This window comes from Bubalus bubalis, chromosome 10, assembly GCF_019923935.1.
Source record: "Bubalus bubalis isolate 160015118507 breed Murrah chromosome 10, NDDB_SH_1, whole genome shotgun sequence".
Classification (NCBI taxonomy): Eukaryota; Metazoa; Chordata; class Mammalia; order Artiodactyla; family Bovidae; genus Bubalus; species Bubalus bubalis.
Genome location: NC_059166.1, coordinates 65,998,390 through 66,020,877, shown reverse-complemented (window position 1 = coordinate 66,020,877; position 22,488 = coordinate 65,998,390). Strand labels below are relative to the sequence as shown.

At 41.8% G+C, this 22,488-nt stretch overlaps 1 protein-coding gene across 4 annotated transcripts in view; it reads left to right on the top strand.

Moving 5' to 3' along the window:
• Positions 1-4,017: 4,017 nt before the first annotated feature.
• Positions 4,018-22,488, top strand: part of LAMA4 (laminin subunit alpha 4) — a 151,158-nt gene continuing 132,687 nt past the window's right edge. For 2 of the 4 annotated variants that reach the window (XM_025294727.3, XM_044924412.2), the window contains exon 1: positions 4,210-4,809. In XM_025294727.3, the coding sequence (XP_025150512.3) occupies positions 4,615-4,809 (195 nt within the window). In that variant the 5' untranslated portion in view covers positions 4,210-4,614. Of the gene's footprint in view, positions 4,164-4,208; positions 4,810-22,488 lie in introns of those variants that run through there. The other 2 variants (XM_044924414.2, XM_044924413.2) reach the window with 2 other exon arrangements.

Genomic DNA, 22,488 nt, shown 5'->3' with positions numbered 1-22,488 from the left:
GGACCTTGTTTCTATCACCAGTCACACCCACAGCTGGGTATTGTTTTTGCTTTGGCTTCATCCCTGCATTCTTTCTGGAGTTATTTCTCCACTGATCTCCAGTAGCATATTGGACACCTACTGACCTGGGGAGTTTCTCTTTCAGTATAGATACTTAATTATCAGGATACCTGGACTTCTGCTTTCTATTCCTGGTAATCGCTTTTTATTCCTTACAAGGGTCTACATGTGGTCTGTCCCACCAGTCTCTGAATACCTTGGGAGACAGGATCATGTTTTTATTATTTTACCCTCAGCATCTCACATGCCACATAGAAGTGTTTGATAAATGCTGATTAAATAAATAAGCAAATTAATGAATACATTAAGTAGATAATGGACAGAAAGGATGCAGGCGGCACATGCTAAGGCCAGATGGGGCTGTGACAACTGTCAGAGTCAGGAGACTACGCACAGAGAGCACGTATTACCCACATCCTGAACAAAAGCCTGAACAAACTGATGGGTAAAGAACCACTTTTAGAAGTCCCATCCTCTCCCAGAACTCTTGCTGTTTCTTCTCCTCAGGTGGCCTAAATTCCCACCAGAGTTGCTCACAGAAGAGACTCGTGACCAGAGAGGAGACAACAGGAAAAGAGGAACAGGAAAAGAGACACCCCGCCCCCGCCCCGCCTCCTTCCTCACCTTCCTGCCACTTGACTATCCATTAGAGACCACATGGCAGGGAGAGTTCATACTTGCTTCTCTAACCAATCTCATCACTAAATTGTCACTAGTACACAGTCCCCACAACAATCCTCTGTCTAATTATGTCCAAGATTAGCACTTAAAAATCCAAAATAGCATCTGACGTGAGTTTCTATTTGCAGAAGGGCACATGGGATGCATTAACAACACCCTCGCTAGATCCTTGGATGCTATGGACAGGCCCAACAACCAAGTGTTGAAGGGAGTGAGCAGCCCTGATATTCATCTGTTGATAACTGTAGTAGGGGACTCAGAAGAGAATTCCAGAACCCTCTGTTGATAAAGCCTCCAAACCACCAGATCAGCTGCTGCCAGAACTAAAAATAGCTTGGTCTGGTTGGGAAAGGATTGGTCTAGGAATCAGAAGGCATGGGACCCTCATCCTGCACTAACCAGCCTAATGTCCTTGCCATTTAACACCATCTAGTGAAAGTGTTAGTCGCTCAGTTGGGTCTGACTCTTTTCGACCCCATGAACTGTAGCCTGCCAAGCTCCTCTGTCCATGGAATTCTCCAGGCAAGAATACTAGAGTGGGTAGCCATTCCCTTCTCCAGGGGATCTCCCCAACCCAGGGATTGAACCCAGGTCTCCTGCATTGCAGGCAGATTCTTTACCATCTGAGCAACCAGGGAAACCCCATTTAACCTCTTAGCCTATCGCAATGTTGTGCTCTCTTCTGTGCATTGGGAATGACAGAGCAGCACCCCTTCCACCGCAGGGCAGGTGGGAGTCCCAAAAGAGAGAGTGGACATGAGGTACTTGCTGAACTCCTGGAGAGGGAGACAGAGAGAGTCGTACTAAGAGAGCAGTCACACTGGAGACACTTCCCAGTTGTAGTGTTAGCAGAAATAAAATTCTCCCTTATTCAGGCCATTGATGGTCTTGAGGTGGGCCTTTGATGATGATTACCTTTGTTCTAGTGCCTTCCAATTTGCCATAAAATAGCCAGTCTCCCTCCTCGCCTGCCTGCTCTGTCACTCTAAGATCCATGAGTACCTCATTCATGGTTATACAGGGAAGTCCCAAGCAGCAACGAGAAATGTGAACAGCTATTTTCAGCAAATGGAAGGTTACTCAAGTCACAGGATAAATAAACATAGTTATTTTTTCTCTTTAGAAATAAAGATTCTATCCTTTTTTAAGACTTTAAAATACAGTGTAGTTAAATACTAAATACTGAGCACTAACTTTATGCCAGGCTGTGTTAATGCTTTAGTCACATTATTTCATTACTCAATGAAAGTAGCATCATGATCCCATTTTACAGATGAGGAAACTGACATTCAGAGAGACCAAGTTCTGTTAAGCTCCCAGAACCACTGTAAACAAACCTAGTATTTGAAGCCTATTTTATTTCATACAAAACCCATGTTCCTGTGTATTACTTGCTTTGTCTCAAAGATAATAGTAGTATCTGTAGAAAGAAGATGAGGAGGAAGAGTTAGAAGTACACATTTAATAAAAAATTAAAAGCTCGTATGTCTTGAATAAGTGTATTTCTACCCCCACTGCTCAGGGCTCTCAGAGAATCTGAACACTACCTGGCAAGCAGGAAAAAGAGACTCTGAATGAAATAAAAAGTGTGCAGTTAACTGACATTAAACGAAGGACAGGACATAATCCTTCAGGAAACAAATGTGAACAGCTTCTGTGTACTGATGAGGTCTATGTCTGAAGTCAGAATATTATATGTACATAAATAATAGTAACAATAATAAAAATTACTATATTGAAAGTTTTTTTTTTTTTTTAGGTGAGAGTAGGACAGGATATTTGAGCATCAAGTTTTTCCCCTTTAGAGTCTGGTCATCTTGTTTCCCAAAATAAGTTTCTTGAAGAACCAACCAAACCAAATATATATGCTTAAGTTCTTTTACTTAATTTAGCAAGTTAACCAGCTTATGTGGAAGAAGATGATCATAAATTAGCTTAATGGTTCATTACAATACTATTTTTATATCTTAAAATGAGAACATTACAGATACTTTGGGATATAGGAAAGCTTTTTGCTTCTTCCAGCTTTGGTACTTTTGCACTATACCATTTTGTTCTTGAAAAATCAATGACTTTAGCATCAGATTTACCTGTTCTAGTAGTACTTTTACCACATACCTATTACCAAATGTATATAACAATACTTACCTCATTATAGTGAAGATGGAAATAAATTACATAATGCAAACTTTTGACACCTAGAAGGTACTCCAAAAAAATGGACATGTCATCTCTTCTGTCTCTGAATTTGTGGCCTTTATTTTGCAAGTTTCAGTGTGGTATAAATGTGAAAGATAGTTTTGGAATCAGTGAGAACTGAGTCCAGCTTTCTACCAGCTGTGTGATGGGCAAATGTCCTAGTCTTTCAGAACCTCCCTTTTTAGTTCTATAAAAAAGAAATAATAGTCCTATTTTGCAAAAATGCTGTGAGGCTTACAAATAACACATGCAAAGTATCTGGCATATGATAGGTGCAAAATAAATGGCTGCTTTGTATATTCTTAGATAAAATGATTTTTGTCCTATAAATAGAGCTAACAGGTTTATTGAAATGTTTTATTGCACGACTGTGAGTGATTTCAAACACCTCAGAACTTAAGTGTCATTGTATGAGTGTCTCATCTAATCCTTTTAAAGACATGTTTGGGTCTCATGGAAATGTTTAAAGCTCCTTATAAAGCCCATGAATGCAAAGGTATCTTAGCTGTAGTGGCCACTGACCCATCCACATGGGTACCCCAACATAACTGTAGCTCAACTTCACCCCAAAGTCTTGGAAAGGTTACATGACAGACAGATGTAGTAGGCATGAGATAACAGGCCAAGAGGAAGAGGTCGGGCTGTAGGCAGTATATTTGACAGGCTCATACACTGCAAGCCTTGTTTCGGGCCCCTTACAAAGCACCGCTTTAGGAGGAAAACAAGATGTCCTTTGTAAATAAAAGTTCATGCATTTGAGTAATGAAGTCATTTTCCAGCGCTGGAGTGAAAGATATTCTTTTCCCAAGCCCTCTGGGTGAGGACTATTGGGAGGAAGAGGGTGGCCAGCCAGTCTCCAGGGAAGGTATGAGCACAAAGACCGCAGCAGCCTATCCCTAGAAAAGGAGAAAGCTGCCCAAGGAAGTGGGTGCCCTCTCCCCTGCCATCTGGGAGCATCCACCTCTGGCTCCAGCCCGAATCCCTCTCCCACCCACTTTCCTGCAAACCAGCGGGGCCACATAAAAGATCTGCATAAATATAGATAAGACATCCGGCACCTTAGCTAAATAAATAAGAGAAGTGAGGAAGCAATTACAAAAGCTGAATATTCATCTGGGGCACTTGGAGGGGCTCCAAACTGAGAGGGGAGGGGAGGACGCCAGGAAAGGCCCAGCCAGAGTGCCTGAAAGACCAGCTTGGAGGGGGAGGTCCTGGAAGAGAAGGTAAAAAGGGAGTGGTAAGAATGGGTGTGGGAAGGAAGCCAGGGCAGCGCAACCCTTAGTCCCCACCCGACCGCCGGGGACAGGAGGTGGCCTGCGCTCCCGGGCTGGTCCCAAACCCATCCGCTGCTCCATGCTGAGCTTTAGCTTCATCCATCTGTACATTCTTTAGCCAGTGTCTCTGGGGAGAGAGAGAGAGAAAGTGAGAGAGGGAAACAGAGGGGAGAGAGAAAGAAGAGAGAGGGAGGCAGGGAGGGAGGCCGGCTCTAGCTTACTCTCTCACTCTCCCTTTTTCTACTAAGTTGCTCCCGGGGCTGCCCTGAGTTCCCACATCTGGATACCGCAGACGCAGAGAAGGTACCATAAGCGAGGCACCACCTCATCACAGCGGGGACTGGCAAGAACTAAGAGTGGCCGAGCCCCTGGACGAGCCCTGTCGAATGTCAGCGGAGAGATGGCTTTGAGCTCAGCCTGGTGCTCAGTCCTGCGCCTGTGGCTCCTCTGCGGCGCCGCCTGCTCCCGCGCCGCGTCTGGGGACGGCAGCGCCTTCCCTTTTGACATCGAAGGGAGCTCAGCGTTCGGCCGACTAGACCCGCCTGAGACCAGCGAGCCCCGCGTGGCTCCCGGAAGCCTGCCGCCTGCTCCCAAGGTACAGTGCCCCTGCCGTTGTCACCCTACTGGGGCACCTGCGCCCCGTGCTGCGTGCGCCACACTCGTTGTTCCCCTCCCCCGCCTTCCCTTTTCCACCCGCCTTAAGAGTTTCACCTGGACTAGGTCAGTTCAGAAACTTGAAATAAAGAGTTTTACTTTGTATTTTGGATTTGGACTTTGTGAGTCGAGAGCGGAGACTTTGGAACACGTCCTTGTTCGAGCTGGCAAAAGGGCATGTGTCCTGAATACTCTGAGTCAGTAGACTAGACTCTCGCCTAGGGCCACAGCGGCACTTCTGTGACTTTCTGCCGTTTGTATGTTCCAGTAGAGGCATTTTTGTCAAGTCACACCTCATAATGTGTGTGCCCTGCCACTGGCTTCCTGCTGCTCCTCTCCGTGATATTAGGACAGTAGGAACAGCAGTGCGCAGCCAATCTTTCGGTCACAAATTAATCAGAAGGTCCTCAGCAACAGGGGAGGGTGAGGGGTGGGTGAGGGCACCAAAGAAGCTGTTAGGAAACTGCACAGCAAATACCTTAAATAGACAGGGGCCATTATATTCCAGAAACAAGAGGTCATGACGAAAGTCAAGCCCCAAACCAAATGTAAAAATGATGAATATATGCTATTGATGATAGTCAAAGAGCTGTTGTTTGAATTCCTTGCAATAGCATTTACATTGAAAACATAACCAAAGTGTAGAAATTGGGTAAAGGAAGATGGATCCAGAGTAAGTGATTTAAGAGCTCCTTTAGCCAAGACAGACAATAGCATGTCCAGTGCGTGGGGGATGCTAAGTAGGAGGAAAATGAAGTCACCTAAGTTCATGAGAAAAGAAAGAGCAGTTGACCTAAGAAGACACACATGCATACACCCTATAGCTATGGTTACAGCAACTGTAGAACCAAAGCTAATGTGGATTGATACCATTTCTAACAGCACTGAAGTCTGGATTATTGCTACTAGTCCTACTAATTGTTAGTATAACTGTAGCTTTATTAATTACTACTGATAAGATATGCTGCGTGAAGATGGTCCTTCTCCAGGAGTGAGCTCTACCCACGCCCTAAAATGAGGGGAGGATGGGTAGGGCCAGAGCACACCAACCCCTATTGTGGTGTGAAATGTAATCCCCATGAGAAAGAGAGGCATGCCTTCTAGTCAACTTTGTACTCAGATGCGGAGAGAAGCCAGATCGGGAGACACTCCACACAGTGGGAAGGCTTCACTTCTCTACAGGCTTGGAATCAACCCCTCAGGAAGCATTATCTCCACCTGTTGCTTTGAGTGTGGAAAGTTCCAGGATGAAATGCTTGACTTAAGAGTAGGAATGCCAGATAGAATACAGGACACCCAATTAAATTTGAATTTCAGAAAAACAACAAATAGATTTTTAGTTATGTCTCAAATATTTCATGAGAAGTATTTATGCTAAAAAGATTTTTCATTGTTGATCTGAAATTCAGTTTATCTGGGCATTCTGTATTTTTACCTGCTAATTCTAAAAAGACAGGCGCGCATAACTTTTTGTAATTCTCCTCTCACAAAAAGTAAGAAAATCATTATTTTATTCTTAGGGAACCTTAAATTTATTGCTGAAACCCCAAACAATTTCTTATGCCCTCACATACCCAGTGAAATAATATGAAGTCAGCACATCAGAGTTTTAGATTGTAGGCTTTGCAGTCTGATGGTCCCAAGCTCAAATTTTAGCTTCTGTGCTCCTGACCTTGGGCAAACTACAGATGCCCAACTTGCAGATAAAGAAACTGAGGCTTAGAGAAGTTACTGATGTCTACATCATACTTCGTATACTAACGGTGATGAAATTAGATAAAATACAGAGAGGGCTTAACACAGTGACTGACAGTGTAAATGCTTTATACATCCCAAGTGTTGTCTTTATTATTATTATGAGGAATACATGGATTATTGGACTGAAAGAGACCCTTATTTGGGAATATTTCTCAGAAGTTTATTTTTATGCTGCTATTTTACTTAATATTGCTTGTCTGTACCTTTTCAATCAAAAAGAATGTCCTGTAGTGAGTTAAATTTGTAATACTGTCAGAGACTAATAGGTTCAGAATGCCCATTGAGGTTTTTGGTTTAGGGAAACAGAAAGAAGCTATTAGTCATTCAAAGTATATGATGTAGAAAGGGTGGGATTGGGATAATTATGTTCCCACTGCATAGTTTCACATAATGCCTCCAGTCAGCCTGTGGTCCCACAGAAATCCCAGTGCCCCACCAGTCGGGTTTCCCATGCTCTTTATAGCCAGGAAGGAGACCTGAAATCAAATACATTCTGGAGATTTAATAACATGGTACAGCCACTCTGATGAATTGGTTCAGGAGGCTGTATTTTCATCTATAGAAAGAGAACATGGGTTCATACAGAACATTATTCGTGGGAGGTTCGAGAAGTAGATGGAAGGATATTCTAAAAATATTCATTTTATTTGAATTGGATATATACATGTGTGTATATATATGTGTATATAAATGGTTATTCCTCAATTTGCCTTCAAAGGGAAGGAAGAAAAATATTAACGCAAGCATGGAGCAGTGGGAGGTGCTAGGCTGGTGGTCTTTCTAAGGCTCCCCCATGCTCCTCCATAGCAGGACTGACATCCTCTCCACCCCTGAGCCCTCCACCCTCAACACAGAGGAAGGCACACTGGTGCACAGTGTGAGTTGGAGAACAGATGCACTAAATGTGCAATGAGGAAAAGGATAGGATGTGCTGGCTGACCAAGAAGGAAGGCCCCTCCCTACCTTCTAAAATAAGCACAAGCTTCCCTCAGGATGCTGAGAATGTGAAAAAGAGGAGCACCCATGGGTAACTCTGTGCTAGTTGGCAGGATTTCCTCACTATCTGGGTGAGGAAAACACTGGCTTTGTTTTTTTATATAAGCAGATAATTTACTGAGTCCATTATTCCTGAGTGTATGGTGACAAGAATGATTTCAGTAGGTAGGGGTGGGGAAAGGGGAAACTAGGTAGTGTCATAAAGTAGATTTAGTATCCTAATATTCCACATTTAAGAAAACAAAGTCTTAATTTTATTATACAAGTGAATAATAGGCACAATTGAAACTAGGCACAAATCTTCGTGGCCAATATGGGGATGCAGAAGACGGGGCGGGGATGCAGGGACAGAGAGAGTAACATCCCCAGAGGAGGGTATCAAAGTGTCCTTGGAAAGAGTGACATTCTTGTCTATCAGAAAGAAGCAGGAGTTAAACAAGGTCACAAACACTAGGTTAGAGGTTGATTAAAAGAAACCATTAAAGTGAAAGTGAAGTCACTCAGTCGTGTCCGACTCTTTGCGACCCCATGGACTGTAGCCTATCGAGCTCCTCTGTCCATGGGATTTTCCAGGCAATAGTAACTGGAGTGGATTGCTATTTCCTTCTCCAGGAAAAGAAACCATTAGTTGGGCATATTTCTCAGGACTTTATGGTGCTGTTTTACTTAATATCACCATTTGTCTATATTCTTGGTGGCTGGAAAGAAGCCACCCAGAGACTCAGAAGGAGAATGGGGACTCTGCTGGAGGGGCAAAGTGTGAAGTGGTGGAGGGCCACAGCACTGTTACCGCCTTTGGTAGGTTATTGAGAAAATAAGGGAAATAACTGACAATATTGAGCAAACTTCTCTGAGAGGGGAAAACAGGAGTTTATCTCCTAATAAACCTAGTTTATCTCCTGGGTTTTGCTGCTGCTGCTCTTAGCTTCCCTCCAAGAAAATTGTGCCCCATGAACTGCATGTACAAGTATACCCTGCATGAGACAAACCTGCTTGCTAAAGACAAGCACTATGAAGGAGACTCATTCTGATGTACTTTTCTTCTAGACTCCCTTCATGGTCTATTTGTGATCCTGTACTCCAACACATGGTTAGGTGCCTGGCCACTAAAGGACTGCAGTATGTCTATTAAAAGACAGCTTAGATCTCTTTCACTATCTGCTTTCCTTTTCCTTATCTTGCTCCCAGACTTTGAAAGAGGCTCTGTAGAATCACACTAAGACTTCCAGTCACTGGCCTGGGCCATCATTCTGTACGGTTCTTCAACAGTGTGGTTGGTAATTTGACACCCTCACATCCACCCTGGCACACAGTCATTATTTCATTCACTTATGTGTGTGTGCTCTGTTGGTCTGAGTCTGTCTGACTCTCTGTGACCCCATGGACTGTAGCCCACCAGGCTCCTCTGTCCATGGAATTTCCCAGGCAAGAATACTGGAATGGGTTGCTGTTTCCTACTCCAGAGGATCTTCCCATCCCAGGGATCAAACCTGCGTCTCTTGCATCTCCTGCATTTGGCAGGCAGATTCACTATCACTATGCCACCTGGGAAGCCTATTTCATTCAATATCCTCCAAAGAGGAGGTTTTGAGTTCTGCCATGTAAACAGCAATAAAGCAAGGGCCAGGAGGAACACAAAAAAAAGCAGTCACATTCCAACCCTCAAGGAGTAAGCAATCTAGATAGGAAGATATATATGTAGCCACTATATAAAGCAGAATGAATTCATGTTCTGTAAGAATGACTATCACTAATGCCATGGGGGTAATATAGAAAAAGTACTACTCCTGGGGTAGGAGAGCATAGCACAGCCACTCATCAAACACTGAAGAAGGCTCATAGGAAACATTATTTTAGAAGAACTGGAATATAGTAACAACAAAAACAATAATAATAATGGTAATACCGTGGCCTATAGATGACATTCATTGAGTATTTACCATGTGTTGGACACTGGCCTAAGCACTTGCCATGAGTTACTTCCTTTAACCCTCATAACAGTTCAATAGACTGGCATAGTCATCATCTCATCTTACAAACATGGAAACTGAGGCACAGAGCATTTGCCCAGGCATCCTACCTGGTAAGTGGCACAGCTAGGAAGGAGTTTATGAAAGTAATTCAACTTGCAAGAGCATCTAGGAAAGTGTGGCTAGGTAAATAGAACTATATGTGGAAATAATTTTCGTCAAAGTTTGGGAATAAAATGAAGATATATAAAATACCATTCAAAGACCATTTATGCAGGGCTTCCTTGGTGGCTCTCAGATGGTAAAGAATCTGGTTGCAATACAGGAGACCTGGGTTCAATCCCTGGTCGGAAAGATCCCCTGGAGAAGGAAATGGCAACCCACTCCAGTATTCTTGCCTGGAGAATTCCATGGACAGAGGAGTCTGGCGGGATACAGTCCATGGGGTCGCAAAGAGTCGGACATGACTGAGCAACTGACACCTGACCTGCTAGATGAATAGCATAAATTACATGACCTATATTACAGAATTTATTATAAGATTGCTGAAAAATAGAGAATTCCATTTGCTGTGATTCTAAAGTTCTCAGATGTAACCAGAAGAAAAATTTTAATTGTGGTAAAATATACACAAAATTTACCATTTTAACCATTTTTAAATGACATCAGGTACCTTCACCATTCATCATCATCCATTGCCATCCATCATCATCACCACCATCCATCTCAAAGCTTTTTCATCTTCCCAACTGAAACTCAATACTGTATACATTAAACAATAATTCTCATTAGCCTTTTCCCCAGGCCCTGGCAGCCACCATTCTACTCTAGGTATCTCATATAAGTGGAAGCTACTTGTCTTTTCTTATCTGCCTCACTGCACTCACTATAATGTGTTCAAGGTTCATCCATTTTGTAGCATGTGTCCAAATTTCATTCCTTTTTAAGGCTGAATGATATTCTATTCTATGTATATATCGCATTTTGTTTATCCATTTACCTGTTGGTGGACATTGAGTTGTTTCTACCTTTTGGCTGCTATGAAAAGTTTTGCTATGACCATTGGTCTACAATTATCCATTTGAGTTTCTTCTTTCAGTTCTTTTGGGTATATACGTAGAAACAGAGTTGCTGATCCTATGGGACAGAGAAAGTTTTGAAGCTCAGATTTTTATAGAGGCCAAGCAAAAAACAACTGGGCAGTGAAAGGAACATGTCCTATGAGTGATGGGGCCCAAGAAACAGCAGAGGAAGCGTGCCTTTTCTGGGGGCACCCACCTCTGTGTTTAACGAGAAGATAGAATCTGGATTCTTCAGTGAAATTGATGACTCAATCTTTTTAATGCCCTGAGGGAAGCACAGCTGATGGTCCAGCTCAGCCTGAAGACTGTTTATTTGCAGTCCTCTGCTTTACATTTGAAATTCACCTTTCCTCAAAGGCGTGATGTGTGCATCTGGCCAGACAGATGTGGTAGGAATCTAGCTCCCCTGCTTTCTAGGTGTTTGACTTTTAGGCAGATTAGCTCAGAGGCTTGGTTTGTTTGGTTTACAATGAGTACAAATGTATTTGCCTTATTTGTGAAATTTAAGTGAAATTATGTATAGAAGCTGCCTAATGCAAAGTTTGCCCTCATTCTCTCTTCTCTCCTTCCCTCCTCACCCTCTTCCTTCCACTATCTGTTTTTATCTACCTGCAAATTTATGTTTGTAGTATTTGCTTATTTTCATCTAAATTTTTATTTATTCTGTAAATTTGATTACTCTCAACTTTGGCTTACAAATTTGTTGATTATTCAACATTGGAGAAGGAAACTAGCTTAATTATTATAATCATTGTATCCCTAATGGTTCTTTAAACAACCTTTCCCCAGGAATCTGAGTAGTTAAGAGAAATGAATGAGTTTTTCAAAATCTCGAAAAAGTTAAACAAAAAGAAAAAACGCAATAAATTTGATATGACAAGGACTATAACTTTTCCCCCATTCATAATTAACAAAAAGAAAAAACGCAATAAATTTGATATGACAAGGACTATAACTTTTTTCCCCCATTCATAAATTAAATTGTTATAATTTCCTTAAACATATAATGCCACAATACTCCTCCCCTTTAGGAATGGAGTTTTTCCTTGCTCAAAGTAACCAAATAATGATGGCCAGACATAATTCTGAGACATTTGATTGATCAGAAACCATTAAAATCAGATCATCAGCACATGCTCTGAGTTCCAAAACTTAGCATTTCCAAACAATCACTTACGTGTTTTCTAAAGCAGGTAATCTACTACTTGACTGAGATATAGTCATCACATAGAAGAATATTTAAGTATCTACTCCAGCATTTGCCAAAGAGCAGCATTCTTTTTTCAGCTGTTTTTTCTTTTTGCTCCTCGTGTGGTACAGTTAAATTCTGGGAAATGGTTTACTAAAGGGAAGTTTAACCACAGATGTTTGTAATTCCAACTTAAGTTTCCCATCAAAGTCTTAATGAAATTCAGCTGCCAGCAGTGCAGCTCTGAATCTGAGTCTTTTTATCCTGAGAAACTTGGGGAAAACAGCATTCCGAAGATGAATGGTAGTGGGAAAATGTCCATATTAAAGCCCAAATCCTGTACGTAAAGGAAAAAAAAAATACACGAAGAAACAAATTCTTTAAAAAAACAAGAGAGGAGTGGTCATATTGAGTAACATGCAATATGGCCCTCTTTTCACTTCCAGGAATTTCTTAGTTTGTGTGTTGTGTTTTCTTGGAAGCTAGAGATTCTAGTGTTTACCTAAATGGAGTCAAGTATCAACGTTTATGACTCCATGGGAACCAATGAGTTGGAGAAATCCCATAACATTAAAAGCTGCATTAGCCCAAGTCTCTTGGAGACTAGAGCAGTGATCCGTGCTGCATTCTACAGCTAACAGGACTCTCGAGCACAGTGCAGACTCTGCATATTAATATTTATTTTGAAATTATGCCCTCCATTACAGGGAGTGGCATGGCTGCTTTAAAGGAAATCGGGATGTCTAGAGATCAAAGATGTCTTCACTTAAATTCACTGTGGACGTGACTGTTACGTACTATACTGTTGTCTATTTACAAAGTGAACTACAGCATGGCACCCTGCACTGAGCAGCTCTATAAAGCTAAATGTGGGACCAAAGGAATGCATTTTATAGACACCAGCAGAAGGCAAGACAAATGTCTAGCAAAGCTTTGAATTATGGGATGCCAGGGCTGTAGAACCATTTAGAATCACAAGAGCCAGAGCAAAATCAGGGTTTAAAATCATGGCTGGCTTCTTCTTCCATAGCAGAATTATTCTATAGTGCCTTTCAAGATTCACAGTCCCAGTGTGTATGCTACCCTTTGATAAACAGTGCTATAATCTGACAAGCTAAGTGTGCCCTAAGTGTAACCTCTCTTCCTGTTGGTATGCTATTAGTCTGGGAACAGCAGAGCGGTTCTGTCATCTGTGATTCTGTCAATCCCCAGGTCACAGGTGAGGTGCTAAGTGCCTGTTATTTGGAGGCTGAACTGAGTCTGAAAGCCTGGCGACCGGCCAGTGTTTCTTTGTGGTGCATGAATGATTGCCTCATTCTGTATTGTTCCCTTGGAATTATTGTCTGTTGTGATTAATACCAGCAGACACCTTGAAATGCAACTTAAACCAGAGACAAGCCCTGAAGCCTCTACTGCAGCACAGAATTCAGCATAGAGGAGACCTGTTTGAATGCCAGCCAGTGGGCGGTTATCACTGGATGTGTAACTCTACTGGACCTTGCAGTGGGAACTGTAAAATCAAAGGAATCACAGGATATTAGATCTGGAAGGGGAGTTTAGGGATTCAAACCCTCTCATTTTATAGGTAAGGAAGTTGAGTCTTAGAGGGGTTGAGGTGCTTCACTCAAGGACACAAAGCTCACAAGCAGCAGTGCCAGGAATCATGTCTTCTGACTTCCAGCCTTATTTTCTTTCAAATTGTTTCAAGGGACTTAATCATCTTTAGCTTTAGAACTGGGGATCATTAAGTGTTTTATATATGTGTGCTGTGCTTAGTTGCTCAGTCATGTCTGACTCTTTGCAACCCCATGGTCTATAGCCCGCCAAGTTCCTCTATGGGGATTTTCCAGTCAAGAATACTGGAGTGGGTTGCCATGCCCTCCTCCAAGGGATCTTCCCAACCCAGGGATCGAACCCAGGTCTCCCACTTTGCAGGTGGATTCTTTACCATTGAGCCCTGGTGGTAAAGAATCTGCCTGCCAATGCAGGAGACACAGGTTTGATCCCTGGGTCAGGAAGCCCCTGGAGAAGGAAATGGCGATCCCATATTCTTGTCTGGGAAATCCCATGAACAGAGGAGCCTGAAGGGCTATAGCCCATGGGGTCCCAAAAGAGTCAGATATGATTTAGTGACTAAACATCAACAACAATATATATATGACTGCAGCCATGAAATTAAAAGACCCTTACTCCTTGGAAGGAAAGTTATGACCAACCTTGATAGCATATTCAAAAGCAGAGACATTACTTTGCCAACAAAGGTTCCCGTCTAGTCAAGGCTATGGTTTTTCCTGTGGTCATGTATGGATGTGAGAGTTGGACTGTGAAGAAGGCTGAGTGCCGAAGAATTGAAGCTTTTGAACTGTGGTGTTGGAGAAGACTCTTGAGAGTCCCTTGGACTGCAAGGAGATCCAACCAGTCCATTCTGAAGGAGATCAGCCCTGGGATTTCTTTGGAAGGAATGATGCTAAAGCTGAAACTCCAGTACTTTGGCCACCTCATGCGAAGAGTTGACTCATTGGAAAAGACTCTGATGCTGGGAGGGATTGGGGGCAGGACAAGAAGGGGACGACAGAGGAAGAGATGGCTGGATGGCATCACTGACTCGATGGACGTGAGTCTGAGTGAACCCCAGGAGTTGGTGATGGACAGGGAGGCCTGGTGTGCTGTGATTCATGGGGTCACAAAGAGTCGGACACAACTGAGCGACTGAACTGAACTGAACTGAACTGATACATAGATAGATAGATAGATATAGATATCTTTAAGAAAAAAACTGATTACTTCTAATATACTATCCCTAGAGGAGGAAATGGCAACCCACTCCAGTATTTTTGCCTGAAGAATCCCATGGACAGAAGAGCCTAGCGGGCTACAGTCCATAGGGTTGCAAAGAATCAGTCATGACTAAGCAGGCATGCATGCAATATACTATCACTTTACTCTTTACTGTTTCTAGTTAACCTTAAGTTGAATTATCAATAGGAAAGTCTCCCAGAATTGAGTAGAGTGGGAAGAACTAACTATTCTGGTTCTTGGCCATGCCACTGACAATCGTATCACCCTTATCAGTTAAAGGAACCTGAGCAAGTCCCTTCACCTCCCAGGGTGACTCAAAAAGAATAAAACAAAAGAATATAACAAAATTAACAAAGTCAAGGTTAATGCAACCAACAAAGTTCTATAATTGTCTAATAAATAGATCAAATTATAAACTGTTAAAGAGAAGCCAACTTAAGAAACAGAATCACTCAGGGTCCAGCTTCTGTCCTAGTTAGAACCCAAAGATGTAGAGGGAAACATGGGGTCCTGATCTGGTGAAGAGGGTGGATGGGAATGGTTTAACAGAGTCCTTGTTCCTGCTTCCTCAGAACCCCAGGAACAGGACTGAGGATGGAATGCAGAACAGAGCACTGGCCCAGCCATGGACATGAGCCTTTCCAAGGTGACTCACCCAGGAGGTTCCCAGGCAGTATCCAGGACAGAGACCTAAGTGTGCCCAATGAACATTTACAGTCTCCCACATCAGGGTTCCTGGATACTGCTGTCTGCCACTCCAGACCCTTCAGGGTGACTCTAAGCATTAAGCTCCACATGGAAAAACAGGAAGTATGACAATAGACAAGATGAGGGACATGGGGACTCGTGTCCATGTGTTTTCTAACACTTAAGTGACCTGTGACCGAGGGTCCAGAGAGGAGACTGTCTTTTCACTCTGCAAAAGGAAGGAAGAGCCAGTGAGAGATTACTGACTCATCATAAACATCAACTGATATCACTGTATTATAATAGACACAGTATCGCTGCTGCCAACTGAGCCTTTATGATAAGGTAAAGAGGAAGCCTAATTTGATAGCCTTTTCTAGCCTGGGCAGAAATCAGAACTCAACATTTGAAAGCAAATATTTTTTGAAAGGACCTTTCTGGAAATCAGAATTGTCAGTGTATCAGAATTGCCCAGGAGCGTGAATAACTATGGGGAGGAGGAGTCGACGTCATGGAGACACCAAGCATGGCCCAAGGGCAGCAGCGCCAGCAGCACATGGGCCTGTGTTGGGCATGCAGACCCCCAGGTCCCACTCAAGAATCAGAATCTGCATTTTCTACCAGATGCCCAGGTTGTTCACAGGCACATTAAAGGATGAGAACCACTAGTCTCAAAAATGCAGCTGGGCTTAGACTTTAATGGACTTCAGGAAATTGAGAATCCAGAAAAGGAAGTGTTTTTGACGTAATTGCAAAGAGGTCTAAAATATAAAACTAAATCATGGCTGCAAGAGGCTAGTGAGAGAGCTTACAGGTTCACCCCAGTACTAGTGCCTGACCTGGAAAGGTACACTTCAGAATAAAATTCAAGCTTCAAAGAAAACTGCTGCTTCAAACATCACTTCCTGAAAGCCTGGTGAGCACATAGTAGGTGTTCTGGATGGGGATGTCAAGAAAGACATGAAATGATGGGGAAGGTTTCTACTCTCTCCTACTCCCAGCACATGCAGCCTAGGAACAGGACCACTGGAGACTCTGTGTCCTTCAGAGGAAGGGAGTGGAGATGGGGAGAATTTACTCATGGAATCTTCTTGAAAACAGGGTATTGCCAGACTCAAAATAGTGGGATTATAATGTTTCTTTTGCTAATAAGAGAGGCTTTCTATAGGGAAGATGATGTGACTTTGGGGAGGGAGGAGTATGGTCTCTGATATAAACTAGAAAGATACTGACAAGAGATTTGGAAGAGCTAGTTCCCCAAAATGAAAATTGCCAAGGCTAGTCCTCAAGCTAGTGCTTTTCTAGAGGGGGCTGAGATTTGCAGGAAAGTGCTCTTGAGACAGAGCCTCTGTCTCTTCCTGCATCAGTGGAGTAGTCCCCATCCTCCTGGATGATTCCAGGTCTCCCTGATGCAGCCTCCGCCCTGAGAGGGCCCCTTGTTATTTTATAACAACCTTACAGGACAGCTGTCCTTCTTTTAATGCCTAAGCACCTGCTTAGCACTTGCTGTGTCCTAGGCATTGTTTGAGACACTCTATTATTAGTTTTGCTCGTAACATAATGAGGAAGTTACTACTATTAGCACTATTAGTCTACAGATGAGGAAACGGAGTCGTATAGAAGTTGAATAAAAAATTGAGTTACTCATTCAAGGTCACAACGCAGGGAATCTGACTCCAAGGTTTTAATCTCTGTCTTGTAAATATCCTCTAACATCTGTTTCTAAATCTCAGAGTGTCTTACAGTTGCTCAGCTAACAAGGGTCCCCAGTATCATCCAGGAATGCCAGAGTGGTCTTAGTAGCTGATGAGTTTATTTAAAGAACACTAAATTAGTGGTATGTTTATACTTTGACTTGTTTTTCAAGTTCCAGAGTAAACTCACTCTATCATCTCAGTAACAATGGGAGGTTCTTCTTTGGGCAGAAAAGCCTTAAAGATTGACATAATATCTGAATGTGTATGTATTTATTTATCTCCCCTAAGCTAAACATTAGTCGCTTCAGTGGCATCCTGAGTTTACATTAGGAACCTATAACTTGAAAGAACTTGATAGAAAGCTAAAGAAAGACCTTGAACTGTGGTAAAGGCAGAGACTCAGGGGAAATGATTAGACGAAGTATGTCCACTATAAGAAAACTGAGTGAAGGCTTAGAAACTGTTTATCTTTCTATTTTTTTTTTTTCTCTATAAATGACAGTATGGAAAGAAAGGGAGCTTAGAAACTGCAGGTTTCAAGTCAGACCTAAAAGACATATAGGCTGTTAACTTCTTTCCTAGGAATTTTCAAGCACTATATATTAATAAAATAACATGTCTGAAATAAGTGAGTTACTCACTCAGCTCAAAGTGGCTAAGAGCTGAGAGGAACCAGGCAAGGCATCAGTGATTCCATCTGGAACAAACCCAGGTAGCCTCTGCCCTCCTGAACTAGGACAGCTCTGCTAGCAGTCACTTGTGGGGTCTGTTGTTAACCTTGGAGAAAGGAAGGTGTTGGAGCAGTGCTTCCCCAGATCGTCAGGCCCAAGAATCTCCACTGCTTCTCCCGTTCCTCTAGTCTCTGGTTTGGAACTGTTTTGCTTACTGTAGTAGTTTGCTTGGGCTGCCATGATGTTATAGCACAGACTGGGAGATTTAAACAATAGAAATTTATTTTCTCACCTTTCTGGAGCCTAGCAGTCTGGAATCAAGTTGTCAGGATTGGTTTCTGGTGAGAGCTCTCTTCCTGACTTGTAAATGACCATCCTCTCTTTGAGTCCTCACATGGCCTTTATTCTGTGCACATGCAGAGAGAGAGAAAGAGAGAGAGTGAGATCATCCTCTTTCATAAAAACATCAGTTCTATCAGATTAAGGACTTACCCTTATGATCTTACTAAACCTTTATTACCTCTTTATATGCACTGCATCCAAATACACTGATATCATGCACAGAACTTTAACATATGAATTGGATGGGGGTAGGGCAGGGCGCGGTACACATAATTGAGTCAGTAACACCTACCAAGGGAAGTATGTTATGCAGTATCTCAGGTTTTAATGAGGCAAAGTAATTTATAACAGCAAAAGAGAGCTTCTGATAAAATAATGTGTTATCACTCTGTATTAACTTCAGCCAAAAGCAAAACAAACACAAAAATTTAGCATTTCAGTTCAGTTGTATGTTTCTATGAGCATGTCACAATTAATTTTATTAGATATTTTGAAATATGAAGAACAGTATATTCAGTCTTATATTGCCACTTTGTATTCCTTAGGTGTCCAGAGACACTTGATTGATCAGCATCAATGTTTTTGTTTTCTTATTTCCAAAGGGTACCTACTACCTCAGCAAGTTGCTTTGTATGCTACAAGGATGCATAGAACACAGTCAAAGAGATAAAATAAGTAACTAATAGTGTACAACAACTAAATTGGTATGTTATCAAAACTCTTATTTAGGAGGCTTTAGAAGGAATATTCACTTCTAGTGGGAAGTTCATAGGTGACTTCATGGAATAGGTGACATTTAAGTTGAATCTTTAAGACTGAGGAAAATTCAAGCTGAGGGGATCAGATAAATAAAGATCAAAGACACAAGGTTCTTCTGAAAAGGGAGATAATCCAAATTGGTGGGACTGGACAACAATGAGTCACTGAAAAATTCAAAGCATAAAGAAGCTCAATGAGAATTCATTAACATTGATCTGGAAAGGGGCTATTGGATGGATAAGGCAGTAGGCAACAGGGAGCCTGGAACCAGAGTAACATGTATTGGTAATTGTCCAGGAGAAAGTAAGAAGGGTCTGGATTTAGATGGTGGCCATGGTCTACAACAGAGAAAACAGATGCTGGGGTCATTGCAGAGATTTTATTAGATGACTTGCCATGTTTTGGAGAGTAAGGATGACAGAGGAGTCAGAGGTGCTACTGTAGAATTGTACTATATTGTTGCAATACAATTGTAGAACTGTAAATACATCATAGGGAAAAATCTCTTTAGAGACCTTTTAACACAAGACCTACTAAATCAGTAGCTTTCAAACTGAGGCTTCATGGAAATGCCCTGCCTCAGGTACAACTTAGGGTGTGGGAATGTGAGCAGTAAGAGGCAGGGACTCTGCTTCCTTTAACCAGTGTATCTTTTTAATCAGTTTCAGAGGTGAATTCTATTTGAGATTTCCCTCATGTAGAAAGAGAAAAAGGGAATTCTTTGCTCTACAATGTTTGAGAATCATGATACTGGGAGCTTCCAAGCTGATATTCTAAATCATGACGGATCTCCAAAACGTTGCCCAAAATCTCATTCAAATCAGTGCTTCCTAGGCAGTGTCTCTGTGTTACACACACCTGCCTCAGAGTCACTGTGAACTGCTGATTGCAGAGCTTCCGGTGCTCTGAGCACCTCTGCTGCAGCTCCAAACACAAGCTAGGAATCTCTAAACAATTGGTGCTCTCCTGAGAGATATTTTTATGCTTCCTGTTCCTGTCAGAAGATATTTCTGGCCCTTTCCTAGGAAATTAGGAAATTCCACTTTTGTCTCAGTTATTACCTGGGAATGCTGAGCAAAACAGCAAATGAGTTTTGGAAAGTTTTGGAGAGTGGTATTGGGCAGAGCAGATGATGGTATCTTTCAGCCCTCATAGGAACAGTCAGATGTTTGCATGGTTCTTACTTTTCTAAACCAATTATTTTATCATTATTAACATCATCTTAACTTAAAATCTAACCACCCTTTCTCACCTGCACTCTGACCTAAAAAGATAACTCTTAGTCTTACTTTCCCCTCCCTCAACACAGGATTACAACCATCTGTAGTCCTTCATCTCCAAAGGCCAAAATGCTTCCACTATGAATACTATGTCTACTAAAAGGGAGAAAATAAATACTTTAAACTTTATCTTTTTTTATTTGAATAAAAAAGTACTGTTTATAATAGCCAGGACATGGAAGCAACCTAGATGTCCATCAGCAGATGAATGGATAAGAAAGCTGTGGTACATATACACAATGGAGTATTATTCAGCCATTAAAAAGAATACATTTGAATCCGTTCTAATGAGGTGGATGAAACTGGAGCCTATTATACAGAGTGAAGTAAGCCAGAAAGAAAAACACCAATACAGTATACTAACGCATATATATGGAATTTAGAAAGATGGTAACAATAACCCTGTGTACGAGACAGCAAAAGAGACACTGATGTATAGAACAGTCTTATGGACTCTGTGGGAGAGGGAGAGGGTGGGAAGATTTGGGAGAATGGCATTGAAACATGTAAAATATCATGTATGAAATGAGTTGCCAGTCCAGGTTCGATGCACGATGCTGGATGCTTGGGGCTGGTGCACTGGGACGACCCAGAGGGATGGAATGGGGAGGGAGGAGGGAAGAGGGTTCAGGATGGGGAACACATGTATACCTGTGGCGGATTCATTTTGATATTTGGCAAATCTAATACAGTTATGTAAAGTTTAAAAATAAAATAAAATTTAAAAAAAAAAAAAAGTGACACCTTAAGCTTTTCACAGTGTCATTAAGGCAAGCTGCCAGATATTTTATTTTGCCTTATGACATATGTTCAGAATACTGAGACAGAACTGATCTTCTGATAAGTTAGGAAAGCTCCCTATATATCTCAACCCAAGTTTAAAGAGCACAACTTTCAAAAAGCTGCTGATATTGGACAAATGTTATTTACAAATGAAAAATAATGGAATTTCCAATGACTAACTTAATCAAAAAACAATGTTAATACTTAAAAAGCTTCCATGATTTACAAGATATATTCATATATATTTCCACCTTTATTCCTTGCAAACCAGGCAGGCTAGCTGTTATCAGTCTAATTTATATAAATATGTTAGTGTTAGGTTTCCCTGGTGGCTCAGACAAAAAAGAATCTGCCTGCAATGCCAGAGACTGGGGTTCCATCCCTGGGTCAGGAAGATCCCCTGAAGAAGGGAAAGGCTACCCACTCCAGTATTCTTGCCTGGGAAATCCCATGGACAGAAGCTACAGTCCACGGGTTACAAAGAGTTGGACATGACTGAGCTACTCACACGTTCACTTTCCAAAATGTGGACATGTTAAATAATTTGCTCAAAGTTTCATAGCATGGAACAAATATGAAACAGCAGGAAGGTTTACAGAATTCTAGATCATTAGGATGGGAAAAGCCTAGAAAGCATCATGCCACAAATATCATTGAAAGAGGACGAAACTGGAGCTTGAAGCTAAGTCACTTCCTCAAGGTCCCACAGCAGGTTTCCAGAACTGGAACCACCTCAAGTTTCCTGACTTTTAGAGCAATCCTTTTGTCCTACTGAATCACAGCATGGGCACCATGCTGCTGCTGCTGCTGCTAAGTCGCTCAGTCATGTCCGATTCTAGCGACCCCATGGACTGCAGCCTAACAGGCTCCTCCGTCCATGGGATTTTCTAGGCAAAAGTACTGGAGTGGGGTGCCACCATAACCAAGGCAAATAATAGGGGTGAGGAACATCTGGTGATCTGTGTGTTGGGATATTAAACAAGTTGGATCAGACAAGAGTGTATCCATGTTCACTTTCTTGTTGTGACATATCACCATTGATGCCTTATTCCTAAATAATTTAACTACTAAGATATCAGAAATTCTCTTGGCTTTTGATCAGTATATTTATCCAAATTTTTAATTTAATTTATAACCACACTACTCGTAGCTTCTTTCCTTTCAATAATTTTTGCTTAGGCCCCATATGGCTACTGATCTCTTCAATTATGCTTTCAGCACCTATACTTAAAAAGAAAGCTTTCAAGTGCAGTAAGATTTCAGAATTTCCGGCTAGAGTTTTTCTGATGGTCATATAAAAATAAACAACACATCCTGGATCTCAAAAGGAGGAAAGAAAAAAGATCTACTTCAAAAATGAACAATGACCCTTTTGTTTTAAAACAATTGAAGAACTAAGTTTAAAAATTCCCAGACCACATTATGTCTGCTTTTCCTGCTGCACACAGTCATCATTCAGGTTTCCACATGACTTTAAGAAATTTCCCTATCATCATGCAAAACAATTACAAGCTGAGAAATTAATGAAGAAAATTAAATGTGTGCTGGCACCAAAGTGGTCTTTTCTGGCAGTTGTAACCCATTGTGACTGTCCAAACTGCTCTGTA